Source organism: Xenopus laevis, chromosome 3L (assembly GCF_017654675.1).
Source record: "Xenopus laevis strain J_2021 chromosome 3L, Xenopus_laevis_v10.1, whole genome shotgun sequence".
NCBI lineage: Eukaryota > Metazoa > Chordata > Amphibia > Anura > Pipidae > Xenopus > Xenopus laevis.
In genome coordinates this window covers 1,206,441-1,219,049 of record NC_054375.1, presented here as the reverse complement: position 1 = coordinate 1,219,049, position 12,609 = coordinate 1,206,441, and the positions used below count along the sequence as shown (strand labels likewise).

At 41.5% G+C, this 12,609-nt stretch overlaps 1 protein-coding gene across 5 annotated transcripts in view; it reads left to right on the top strand.

The window, feature by feature from the left end:
* sox5.L (SRY-box 5 L homeolog) overlaps positions 1-10,029 on the top strand; it is a 134,111-nt gene extending 124,082 nt beyond the window's left edge. For 3 of the 5 annotated variants that reach the window (XM_041585795.1, XM_018251830.2, XM_018251834.2), the window contains 4 exons: positions 3,421-3,526; positions 4,398-4,571; positions 6,846-7,062; positions 7,608-10,029. In XM_041585795.1, the coding sequence (XP_041441729.1) occupies positions 3,421-3,526; positions 4,398-4,571; positions 6,846-7,062; positions 7,608-7,908 (798 nt within the window). In that variant the 3' untranslated portion in view covers positions 7,909-10,029. The remainder of the gene's footprint in view (positions 1-3,420; positions 3,527-4,397; positions 4,572-6,845; positions 7,063-7,607) is intronic. The other 2 variants (XM_018251831.2, XM_018251832.2) reach the window with 2 other exon arrangements.
* The last annotated feature ends 2,580 nt before the right edge of the window (positions 10,030-12,609 follow it).

The window sequence follows — 12,609 nt, the reverse complement described above, 5'->3', positions numbered from 1 at the left end:
CTGTTAGAACCCCCTAATGTTCCTGATACCACTCCCTAATATTCCTGTTAGCACCCCCTAATGTTCCTGTTAGCACTCCCTAATGTTCTTGATAGCACCCCCTAATGTTCCTGTTAGCACTCCCTAATGTTCCTGTTAGCACCCCCTAATGTTCCTGATAGCACTCCCTAATGTTCCTGATAGCACCCCTAATGTTCTTGATAGCACCCCCTAATGTTCCTGATAGCACCCCCTAATGTTCCTGTTAGCACCCTTTATTATTCCTGTTAGCACTCCCTAATGTTCCTGTTAGCACCCCCTAATGTTCCTGATAGCACCCCCTAATGTTCCTGATAGCACCCCCTAATGTTCCTGTTAGAACACCCTAATGTTCCTGTTAGCACTTCCTAATGTTCCTGATAGCACCTCTTAATGTTCCTGTTAGCACCCTTTATTATTCCTGTTGGCACCCCTGATGTTCCTGTTAGCACCCCCTATTGATTCAATGTTCCCTCCTTCCCTTTCCCACTGATCATTGCGTCGGTATCGGGTGCCACTTCATATTATGAATTTTGGGTTAGTGGGTGCTGTGAGTTGTTAGAAGTGCCCGGGTCGGATTGGGACTGATGGAAATGCCTGTGCGCGTTACTGAGATCAGAGGAGGATTTGGGGATCCGTGAGCCTCTCTAGGAAATAAACCTCCGTTGATACTCGGCTCAGCTTTGCAGGAATATAATCCGGTTTAGGGATGTAATGCACGAGCCGGTGCTACAATCTCCTCCTCCGTTGCCTGTTATCTGCGACTATAACAATAATCGCTTCTGATTAGCCGGAACACTGCTGCCTTCACTGCTTACACATCTCACGGAGCATCATCTACTGGGAATCAAATGCGGAGAGCACGGAGAAGCCCCAGGGTTGGGGGGGGATTTCATCCAGAGTGGAGTTTAAGGGGTTTCTGCAGATAACTACCCTGAGCCTTGCACATAGCTTGGCCCACCCAAGTACCAGCTGTGAATAATGGGCAAGTCTGGGATTCAGAATAGGCCTTCGTATTTCAACTACGCGGAGGCCCAATCGGCCCGAAAAATACTAAGTGTCTATGGCATCTTACAGCAGCCCCTGCCATGTCCCACACCCCACATATATAGAGACTTGAGCAGGTTGGTGACATTAAGGCACATGGAGACTGTAACCCTTTGGGTATAGGTGTAGATTGCTGAAATATACTGGGAGTTGTAGTTGAAGCACAGCTAAACTGTGCAGGGGGCATTGCTATTCAGACATTTCAGCCGTCTCTGTAGAAATGACTTGTAACACTCAGGCAGAGGCTAATACAAAGTGACGGGAGCCGCTTGTCGGCAGCGGAGCTAAATTGCCCTTATTTGTTAAGCGCATTGCATTCAGCTGTTGATACATCTGTAGCTTCTCTTTTAATCTCTGTAGTCTCCCTGTCCCCCCTCCCAATCCTCCTCCTCCTCTGTGCTAGCTGGGAGTTGTCAAGTGACAAGTGCCCAAATCCTTTTGGACAGAAAGCCTTCATCCCGACTCCTCGCGGGTTGCTAAGCGGGTCTTGAGTTGGATCACGGATCCCATTAAAAGCATTTGGATGGGGTGGAAATTTATCCTGATGAAGCGGCGGGGCCGTTAATCTGCGCGCTCTTTAACTGCGTTTCCACATCAGTCACTCGCATGGGGGGGGGTAATTGTGCTTATGGGAGTGTATTCATATAATCCCCTCGTTAATCTTCTCTAATACCCATCGGATCTTTCTTCTGACACATGACTTTGTGCCGGCCCTCCCTCTACATTGGTGTCTTCCTTTTATTTATCTGTCTATAACTCCCAGCACCCTGACATGTCTCTCGGAGTATAGGGGGGGTCAGATACTGGTACTCATAATTTGGGAACCACTTCCTTACCCACCGTCCCTTGTGATACATTAGCCACGCTCTCACAGTCGATGAGGTCTCATCCTGTACCCAAAATGTTTAGGAACGGCTTCTCCTTAGCTCTATCTGGTGCCAAAGCTGCAGTAGCAATATGGCAACTCACACTCCTACGTATGTATTCACATTAACTGAGAATAAAACAGAGTGGCAGGTGATTTTACTATTCATTCTGGTTTGGCACAAATACGTGCAACTGAACTTCGTATTTGTTTGGGTGCCCCGCTGGCACAGCTGGGATACCTCCTCGTTGCAGAATATTGCAGCCAATTTTTTCCTTCTTTTTTTTCCTTCCCCGATTCTCGGTTTATCCAGAAAGTCACCATGTGGAGCTTGTCGGAGGAGTTGTCGGTTGAGCCGTTCCTCTGTGCCCTCTCCTTCCCACAGTGGCACGGTGTGTGTGTATATTTACAGCTGTTTCATGGCTACGTGCCGGATTTTCACAGATGGCCAGTAACATCCTTGTCGATTGAGTCTGCCTTCCTTCATTTTGTACCCGTGCCACGAGTGCCAGCTAATGACTCTGCCCACGCACGGCACACACTGGCGATGAGCAGAAAATAAGTTCATGTTATTTCTGCTCATAGAAATGTTCCTTCTCTGCAGCTCTTTAATTGCACAAATATCTCTATTATATTTATACTGCCACGTTTGGTTGCACCAAATATCCAGAAACGGCCTGCACTTGGGCAACTTTAATCCCTGTATCTGAAGGCAGTGGGAGGAAGATTCGCTTATCTGGGGAAAATTCGGGATAAGATGGAAGAGGGGGGGTTTGGCGGTCTCGTTAATATAAAAGACAAGTAATTAATCATTAGCAGGAGCCTTTTATCCTCTCTGGTGGTCTCGCTTATGCTTCTCTTTTACAGACCCTATAAAAATGCGCCACCAGGAAGGCTCCGCGGGGACTCGGCCAAAAAAAGTCCATCCTAAAAGTCACTGCCTCTTCTGACTTTTGGGATGGAAATCTATAGAAAGTGACCGTGTTTGTGTCCGAATTGGGCGCCACTGGCCCTTTTAATAAAAAGCAGAACCCTGAGGGGCCGCAACATGTTTTTTGGGGTTCCAGGGTGACTGCGATACAATCATCTATGTAGTTCTGTGATCCAAGATTTTCTTGAACATTTTCAGATTCTGTTTCCAAATCTCCTCATTTGTTGTGTTTGTTAAAGTGAAATTTGTAGCCCGATTTCCGGCTGCCCAGTTACTAGGGGTACTCAGGTTCAAGTGCATTGGGCATATATTAAGGTTGGGGTGCCCATTGGGTGCTGTTGTGGTTTCTTGACCTGTCCCCCCCCCCGTCCCCAGCGTGCCACATAGGATCCTGTGATAACCACTGCATTGCATTATTCCCCCTCCTGGTCCCTTTCTCTAGATTGTAAGTTCCTGGGTCGGGTCCCCCAGTCTGCGCCCATAAAGGTCTCTTCAGCATTGTGACTTTAGGGGGATCATTTGGCCCATTTATAACCGTTTTATTCTTCTTCCCCAACAGGACAAGTCGTCGCTAGACAGTTTGACGCAGCAGTTGACGGGGAAACCCAACGAAGACAAATTCAGCCACGCCATGATGGATTTCAATCTGAGCGGTGATTCAGATGGTGAGTTTGCCGCTATCCGGGCTCATTTGCTCACTACTAGGCTGGTACCATTGAGGGGCCCTTGGGCCAGTGATTAGTAGGTACCTCCTCCAATTTCCTAACAGGGTACTTGTCAACTAGGGATGCACTGAAGCCACTATTTTGGATTCGCCTGAACCCCTGAATCCTTCTTGAAAGATTCGGCCAAATATCGAACCCGGATCCTAATCTGCATATGGTGGGAAGGAAAACATTTATTACTTCCTTGTTTTGTGACAGTCTCGTGATATCCCTCGCCACCCCTAATTTGCATATGCAAATTAGGATTCAGATTTGGCCAGGCAAAAGGATTCAGCTGAATCCTGGATTCGGTACATCCCTATTTTTCAACGGGACTTTCAGAACTGTAGACCCTTATTAGGGTTTAATTTCCACCTTTGTCTTCATGACTTTGGCCCGAGAGCCCTAGAAAGAGAAACTATATATACCGTATATACTCGAGTATAAGCCGTCCCGAGTATAAGCCGAGGTACCTAATTTTACCTCCAAAAACAGGAAAAGCTTATTGACTCGAGTATAAGCCTAGGGTGAGAAATGCAGCAGCTCCTGGTAAGTTTCAATCAAAAAATTGAGGGTTTCTGCTCCCATTGGAGGTGCCGGCGTCTCGTTTTTGGATGCCTGCGACCATTCTTGGATGCCGGCAAATATTCTTGGAGACTATTCTTGGACGCCGGTGACTATTCTTAGACACCGGCGACCGTTTTTGCGCTTGACCCAAGTATAAGTCGAGGTAGAGTTTTTCAGCATATTTTGGGGGCTGAAAAACTCGGCTTATACTCTAGTATATACGGTACACGTTTATAGGTAACACTGGTTTATCTTTCTACCTCAGGAAGCGCAGGAATTTCCGAGTCCAGAATATATCGGGAAGCGCGAGGACGAGGCAGCAACGAGCCGCACATAAAGCGCCCTATGAACGCCTTCATGGTCTGGGCCAAAGATGAGAGGAGGAAAATCCTACAGGCGTTTCCCGACATGCATAACTCCAACATCAGCAAAATACTAGGTATGTGAGCTCCGGAGCAGGAATTTGTTTTGCATAATGAAACGGATGTTCTGTTGTTTTAAAGTAATTAGCGAAAGTAATTGAAGATGGTATGTCTCTGTTTTTAATCTCTGCACTGCTGGTTGTGACTGCTGGCTTCTGCTGTGTTGTTTCAAGAGCAGTGCAGGGAATACTATTACATTTGCAACACTGCAGACTGGAGAGGTGTGAGATAGATTTAAGCAGGAGATTGAGAGACATAAGAGAGCTTGGCATAGGCAGAGGAAAGAAACCCCACATATATATTATATATATATATATATATATATATATATATATGTATATATGTATATGTGTATGTGTATATGTGTATATGTATGTATATATATGTGTATATGTGTATATGTATGTATATATATATATATATAAATAAATTAACTTAAAATGTGACACAGGCTTTAACCTGACTTGTCTCCGGGGAGGGCAAATCGGTTGTCTGTAAATAGCGGATAACTGTGCTGAGCAGCGCGACTAACCTCCCCTTTAAGGAGCTGTCAGTACCACGGGGAGGTGATGCTTGGCTCTCGCATTTTCTCTTAAAACAGACACTTTAGCCGCCTGACATTTGTGGCGTCTCCGGAGATTCCCGCTGACATTTTAAAGGGCTTCTAAGCATTTAACAATAGTGGCGATCTGGTTCTAATCAGCCGCTCTCTCCTGAAATTGCTCACATGAGGGGCCCCTCTTACTGTCTGGCGCGGGATCAGGGAGCTCCGGGACATCTTTCTTTCATTACTCGTACAGTAGTTGGAAGAAAAACACGTGCACATTCATTATAGATCCTACCGAAATGACAGGGATTGTACCACAGACTCCGCAAGCGCAGGAAATCATTATACAGAGAAACAAGTGTAATTTAAAGGGGCGCTGTCATCAAATGTAACGTGTTTATTTGCACCAGAATCTCGCTTACGAAACTGTCTAGAACTGCGTAGCAATGTGTCACAGAGTAATGTATATACCCTCGTGCTGTACTGTATAATGGTAGCTCCCTCACATATGTATAAATACAAATATACAGAGAAGGAATGTTCTGGGCACACAATAAGCTATACCCTCATACTGTACTGTCTAAGGGAATCAATATGGCACCTCCTCCTCCCATATGTATAAATACAAATATACAGAGAAGGAATGTTCTGGGCACACAATAAGCTATACCCTCATACTGTACTGTCTAAGGGAATCAATATGGCACCTCCCTCCTCACATATGTATAAATACAAATATACAGAGAAGGAATGTTCTGGGCACACAATAAGCTATACCCTCATACTGTACTGTCTAAGGGAATCAATATGGCACCTCCTCCTCCCATATGTATAAATACAAATATACAGAGAAGGAATGTTCTGGGCACACAATAAGCTATACCCTCATACTGTACTGTCTAAGGGAATCAATATGGCACCTCCTCCTCCCATATGTATAAATACAAATATACAGAGAAGGAATGTTCTGGGCACACAATAAGCTATACCCTCATACTGTACTGTCTAAGGGAATCAATATGGCACCTCCTCCCATATGTATAAATACAAATATACAGAGAAGGAATGTTCTGGGCACGCAATAAGCTATACCCTCATACTGTACTGTCTAAGGGAATCAATAGGGCACCTCCTCCTCTCATATGTATAAATACAAATATACAGAGAAGGAATGTTCTGGGCACACAATAAGCTATACCCTCATACTGTACTGTCTAGGGGAATCAATATGGCACCTCCTCCTCCCATGTGTATAAATACAAATATACAGAGAAGGAATGTTCTGGGCACACAATAAGCTATACCCTCATACTGTACTGTCTAAGGGAATCAATATGGTACCTCCTTCCTCCCATATGTAAAAATACAAATATACAGAGAAGGAATGTTCTGGGCACACAATAAGCTATACCCTCATACTGTACTGTCTAGGGGAATCAATATGGCACCTCCTCCTCCCATGTGTATAAATACAAATATACAGAGAAGGAATGTTCTGGGCACACAATAAGCTATACCCTCATACTGTACTGTCTAAGGGAATCAATATGGCACCTCCTCCCATATGTAAAAATACAAATATGCCGAGGAGGAATGCTCTGGGCACATAGGAAATGTCATCAATATATCCAATCCTATCTATGGTATTTTCAGCACATTCATATTCAATATAAAATGTAAAGGGAATATTAAAGGTTTTTAGGCTGGAATAACCCAGATGCCTTTGCGTTTTCCTATGGACCAGGTTCTCGCTGGAAGTCCATGACGAATCTGGAGAAGCAGCCATACTACGAGGAGCAGGCGAGGCTCAGTAAGCAGCACCTGGAGAAGTACCCAGACTACAAATATAAGCCGAGACCGAAGCGCACCTGCTTAGTGGACGGGAAGAAGCTCCGAATCGGCGAATACAAGGCAATTATGCGCAGCCGGAGGCAAGAGATGAGACAGTATTTCAATGTGGGGTATGTTTTTTATAGGAGGTGGTCTGTAAATGAGTCTGGATCTTAAATGATCTCCTACAGCAGGAAACAACATCAAAACAGTAAAATCCCACTAAAATTCCAGTTACCGTACTTTCCTACTGTGTCAAATATTTCATATCCAATATGTTGGAAAATGGTAATTTTTTTGTATTTCCAACAATTTTGACAAAAACAGACTCTAGACCCTCCCACTTGAAATAATGTTTTTTTTTTTTTAGATTTTAGTTTGAAGTGTAGAAAAAATCAGTTGAATTTTTTTATGAATAGGTTAAAACTGAAATGCCTCGAAGTGTTTAGGGCTTCTATCTATAGCTGAACCAAAAATTCTCCTTAGTGTCGCACGCAGTCTAATTTATTAGTGATTTCTATCGCTCATGAATAAAAATTGCCTCGTTTGTAGAGATTATTTTAATGATTGGTAGGGAAAAAAAAAACCTCAGCTGAATACATGGCCAGTGGCTGTGAGTATGTTTTGGGCTGTATTCGTTGAGCTCACGTGGTCTTTATTTCTTGTCCTTCTTCAGGCAGCAAGCACAAATCCCAATTAGCACAGCTGCTGTTGTTTACCCCGGTGCCATCGCAATGGCGGGCATGCCCTCTCCTCATTTACCATCGGAGCACTCCAGTGTATCCAGTAGCCCTGAGCCAGGTATGCCCGTCATCCAGAGCACTTACGGCATCAAACAAGAAGAACAACACATCAAGGAGGAGATACGGGGAGACAACATCAACGGAAAAATGTACGACGAATACGATGTGGACGATGACCCCGATGTAGACTACGGCAGTGACAGTGAAAACCCTAGTGCAACGCAAGCCAACTGATACGAGCCAGACTTGGGAACTTTATAGACTTTCTAAGCCCAACCTGGTTTCTCCACAGTGGAGGCCAAGCACATGAACTTTCTCATACACTGACTGTTACTAGAACTCTTACTGGGACATCAACAGACAATTCGACTTCAGCCCAAACTTACCGGCTGGGGAAAGGAAGAGAATTTAAATCAACAATTTCCACCAAAAGAAGAGAAAATAAGCTATGGGTAAAAAAAAAAAATTCAAGGAAAAGCCAGTAAATTCAGCTGCTACCCCCAAGCACTGAAGTCTTTACCCTTCAACTTTTCTTTTTCATAAAAATGAAAAAAAGAAAAGAAAAAAACTTTAAAAAAAAACAAAAAAAACTTTATGGCTGTTTGTTCTAGAAATTCTCACTCAGGTACACAGTGCCAACAGTGGCTTGTGAATGTGTTTTGTTGTTTTGTGCTACAGTTTTAAGAGGAATAAGATTATAATTTTTTGTTTTAAGAGTTTTTTTTTTTTTTGCTTTTTGTTAGTTAAATTCCCGGATTTAGATATTTTTTACCTTGGCTGACCCTATGGTTCTTCCCTTGTGGGGGGACAGATTCTAAGGCGGCAGCTTCAATAGCAACATTTTACTTTCTCCAATGATAACTCCTTAGGCATCGCTCCATCGACGACATTTCACATTGCATCTCTAAGCAAAAACGTGCCAAAATTTTTACTTACTAGTTTGTTACTTTTTTTCCCCCATCACTTCTCCTGGTCTGTCTTAATTGAGGGCAGTGTTAACGTCTTAGACAATCTTTCAACAACAACAAAAAATTAAAACACCAGCGGAAGGTGAAGAATAATATTTTTATTTGAATAGAAATTGAAAGAGCCATTCTCAGGTGAAGGAGTGAGAAGTTTTTGAAAGAGAATCAAATTGTGACTTGGATTTTTGTGCGAGTGTGTGAGAGAGAGAGCTTTTTTTTATGGTACAATTGACCATGCTAGATAAAAGTAGTGCTTTTTGTGGATAAAATCCCACGTTTAAGTTGTGGTCAATCTTTGAAAAGACTTTTAAGAACTCTTTGCACTTCAGAATTCAGATTCAGCAAATATGGGTTGGGTGGGCAATAAAGCTTTTGCTGTAAGACAAAAATATATTTAGAATTTATTAGGGTCTGAATTTTTAAGTAGAAATATTTCATCTGTTTTTCCAATAACCAAATATTTGCAAACGTTAGGGTACCACGACTGTTCCCATGGGAATGAGTGTTTCTGGGGTTTTTTTGGAATCGTAAATGGCAACTCATTGGGGACAGAACCACTCATAGAATCAGATGGGTCTATTTCTCTTCTGGGCTATGGGGGACCTGTATGAATTTGCCGAAAAATTCCATAAACTCTCATCTTTGACATTAGAATACAAGATTTCAAATTTGGAGCTAAAATTCCAGTTTCAAATAAATTGTGGATGATATAGTGAGGTCTCAGCACTCAGCATCTCCCAGGGCCCCCATCTGATTTCTGTCAGACCCCAGTGAGAGTGTAGAAAAATGTCCGCCATAGTTTCTAACCTATGGATGCATTTTTGTTCTAAGGACTCAACCCCCCCCCCCCATAAGAGAATTTTTTCATCTTGGACTAACTCCTCTGACACCCGAAATACATGTTAACTGCTTTTAAAACATTTCAGAATTCAGATTTATTTTTTTCAGTTTTCGCTTGAAAGCATTGGTTTGCCTGCTGAAGTTTATGAAATAATGCAACCTCGAAAGTGATTTTTATAAAAACCATTGGATGTGTTGCAATTTTTTTTTTAAACCCTTTTTGCCCAATTCTCATTCGCTTTTATCGTTCTCCTATTTAGAGTTTTTAGTTAAAGTTTATATGTCTGCATGGCATTTATTTTTTTGGGGGATGCATTTGTATTTAATGAGTATTTTTTTTTCTGTTCTGTTCAACTGCCTCTATTTCTTAGTGTTGATATTATAATTATAAGAATAATAATGATTGTCAGCTGTTCCCAGATTAGTTAAGTTATGTATAATTTATTTTATTTCTTTTCTACATTATTTTATCATATGATGGTTGAGCTGGGCAGCAGCCAGAAAAAAAGAGAAAAAACTAAGTATGGTTTATATCTGTTATATATCCCCCCCCCTCCCCATATAATCCGTGATTGAATTTAAACCTCAGCGACGGCTGATTTTGAACGCAAAAAGTGGAATATTGCTATGAAACGAGCTCCTTCGTTTTTCCTTAGGCAATGATTTTGTTGAAGGAACACTTTTTAAAGCACTCTGTTTGGACAAAAAAGACAATTGTTTTTCTAACGTTACTCATATTTACAATGTGAAAACAGCAATTTTTCGAGGTTTTTTTTTTTTTTTAAATTTCAAATTTGTTCCAGGTCTTAGTGAACAAATACAATCTGACTCATGTGAGCGTGTCTCATATTTGCTGGATTTTTGTTGTTTTTTTTTTTTTGGTTACCACCATGTTAAATGTGCTCTGTTTAAAATATGTGACTTTGGGCTACAAAAATACTTTGTTTCAGCTCCAGGTAAGTGCCACCAAGACGGGCCCTCGGTGAGGCCAACACAAACACACACGCTGCTGCACTGGTTATTTTGTTTCAGCTGGGTGACAGATCACGCCTCGGCTATGTTCTACGTTTCATATTTTCCTTGGCGCCGCTTTGGGATTGTGTTGCCAAGAACTAATTTTCTTGAGAGACTCCACAAGGAAGACTGGCACACTAGCAATTTCACCCCCAAACACTTCTTTTCCATCGACTTGTTTTTCAGCAAATGGCAAGAGAAGCTAAAATTTGTGCCTCAATCAGCCAGACAATAGGCGTTTGACTTCGCCTCTAAACTGTGCCCCCTTCTGTTTATTCTGGAGGAGGTATTTTTCCTACTCTTTAAAGGGATCCTGTCATCAGAAAACATGGTTTTTTTCCAAAACGCATCAGTTAATAGTGCTGCCCCAGCAGAATTCTGCACTGAAATCCATTTCTCAAAAGAGCAAACTGATTTTTTTATATTCAATTTTGAAATCTGACATGGGGCTAGACATTTTGTCAATTTCCCAGCTGCCCCTGGTCATGTGACTTGTGCCTGCACTTTAAGAGAGAAATGCTTTCTGGCAGGCTGCTGTTTTTCCTTCTCAATGTAACTGAATGTGTCTCAGTGTGACCTGGATTTTACTATTGAGTGTTGTTCTTAGATCTACCAGGCAGCTGTTATCTTGTGTTAGGGAGCTGTTATCTGGTTACCTTCCCATTGTTCTTTTGTTTGGCTGCTGGGGGGGGAAAAGGAGGGGGGTGATATCACTCCAACAGCAGTTAAGAGTGATTGAAGTTTATCAGAGCACAAGTCACATGACTAGGGGCAGCAGGGAAACTGACAATATGTCTAGCCCCATGTCAAATTTCAAAATTGAATATAAAAGAATCTGTTTGTTCTTTTGAGAAATGGATTTCAGCACAGAATTCTGCTGGAGCAGCACTATTACAGAAAAAAAAATGTTTTCCCATGACATTATCCCTTTAAATAAAATTGTGTATTGTTTTTTACACTTCTCTAGTGGTTTTGGTCACTAGGGGTACCTGACAAATATGCACCTCCCCCCAACTGATTTTATTTCAACCGATTTTACAGTAATACATCAATACATCTTTATCGCACCTTTTCCCTTTGGTTATGTTTAATTTTAGCAGACATTGCTGGGATTTATCTGGAGTTGGTGGTGCTTCGGAGGTTAGGGGGTATATCAGCATTTTGGATTTTTTTTTATTCTTTTAGAAAAGTGAATAGAAACCCTGTGTTTTCTTTAGAGTGCATGGGGGCAATTACAATTTATCCAGATCTTGCTGGGCTATCCCTATGTACAGCTCTATTTTGTTACACCAATTCCTATATAAATGGTACAATCAACTCATATATATATATATATATATATATATTTATATATGCCCCCTTATTATGTTAAGGCCCTGTAACACAAAGCCGGTACTTCCAAGCAGTAAATGTAATAAATCCTATTCTTATTTATTTAAGATGCACTTCCCATGATTCAGTTGGCCCCCGGGCATATTTTTGAGGCAGAATATGGAGTAATAGCTACTCAGTATTTTTAACCCATGTGTAAAAAAAAAAAAAATTTGGGTGTGTAAATGTAAAGAGACAATCAAACGCCTGGAGCTCAAATCAAAGTATGTGCAACCTACCATCTCACTTGAAATTTATGAAAAGAAAAAAAAAGAAATAATTATGTAAATATAACATAGAGTAATAGATTTATATTTTGTTCATAACACATAGTGTAATATAATTTGTATATTTTCATGTTTTTTTGTGTATCAGTCATGCCACAATAAAAAAAAAAAGAGAAAAACAACAAAAAAAACAAACAGGATCTGATGTAAACTAAAAAAAAGCAGTGGGTTTTAAACATCCTGTTTTCTGCATTCCCCTTTTTTCAGTATTATTGCCCCGCAAGGCACCAATAAAACAGCAAATGTGTTCTTTAACTCTTTGCCTTCTGTTATGTTTCCTTTTGTGAAAAACAATGTGTTTGTGTGGTTACAGATATATAGAAACATTGGGGTAACAGTCACCCTGCTATAGTTCCAGGGGTACCCAGGGTACAAATAAGCACTCACCCCAAATCTCCCCCTAACTGACCTTCAGACTGGGCCCCCTTAGCTCATAACAAGGTTACAGATATATAGAA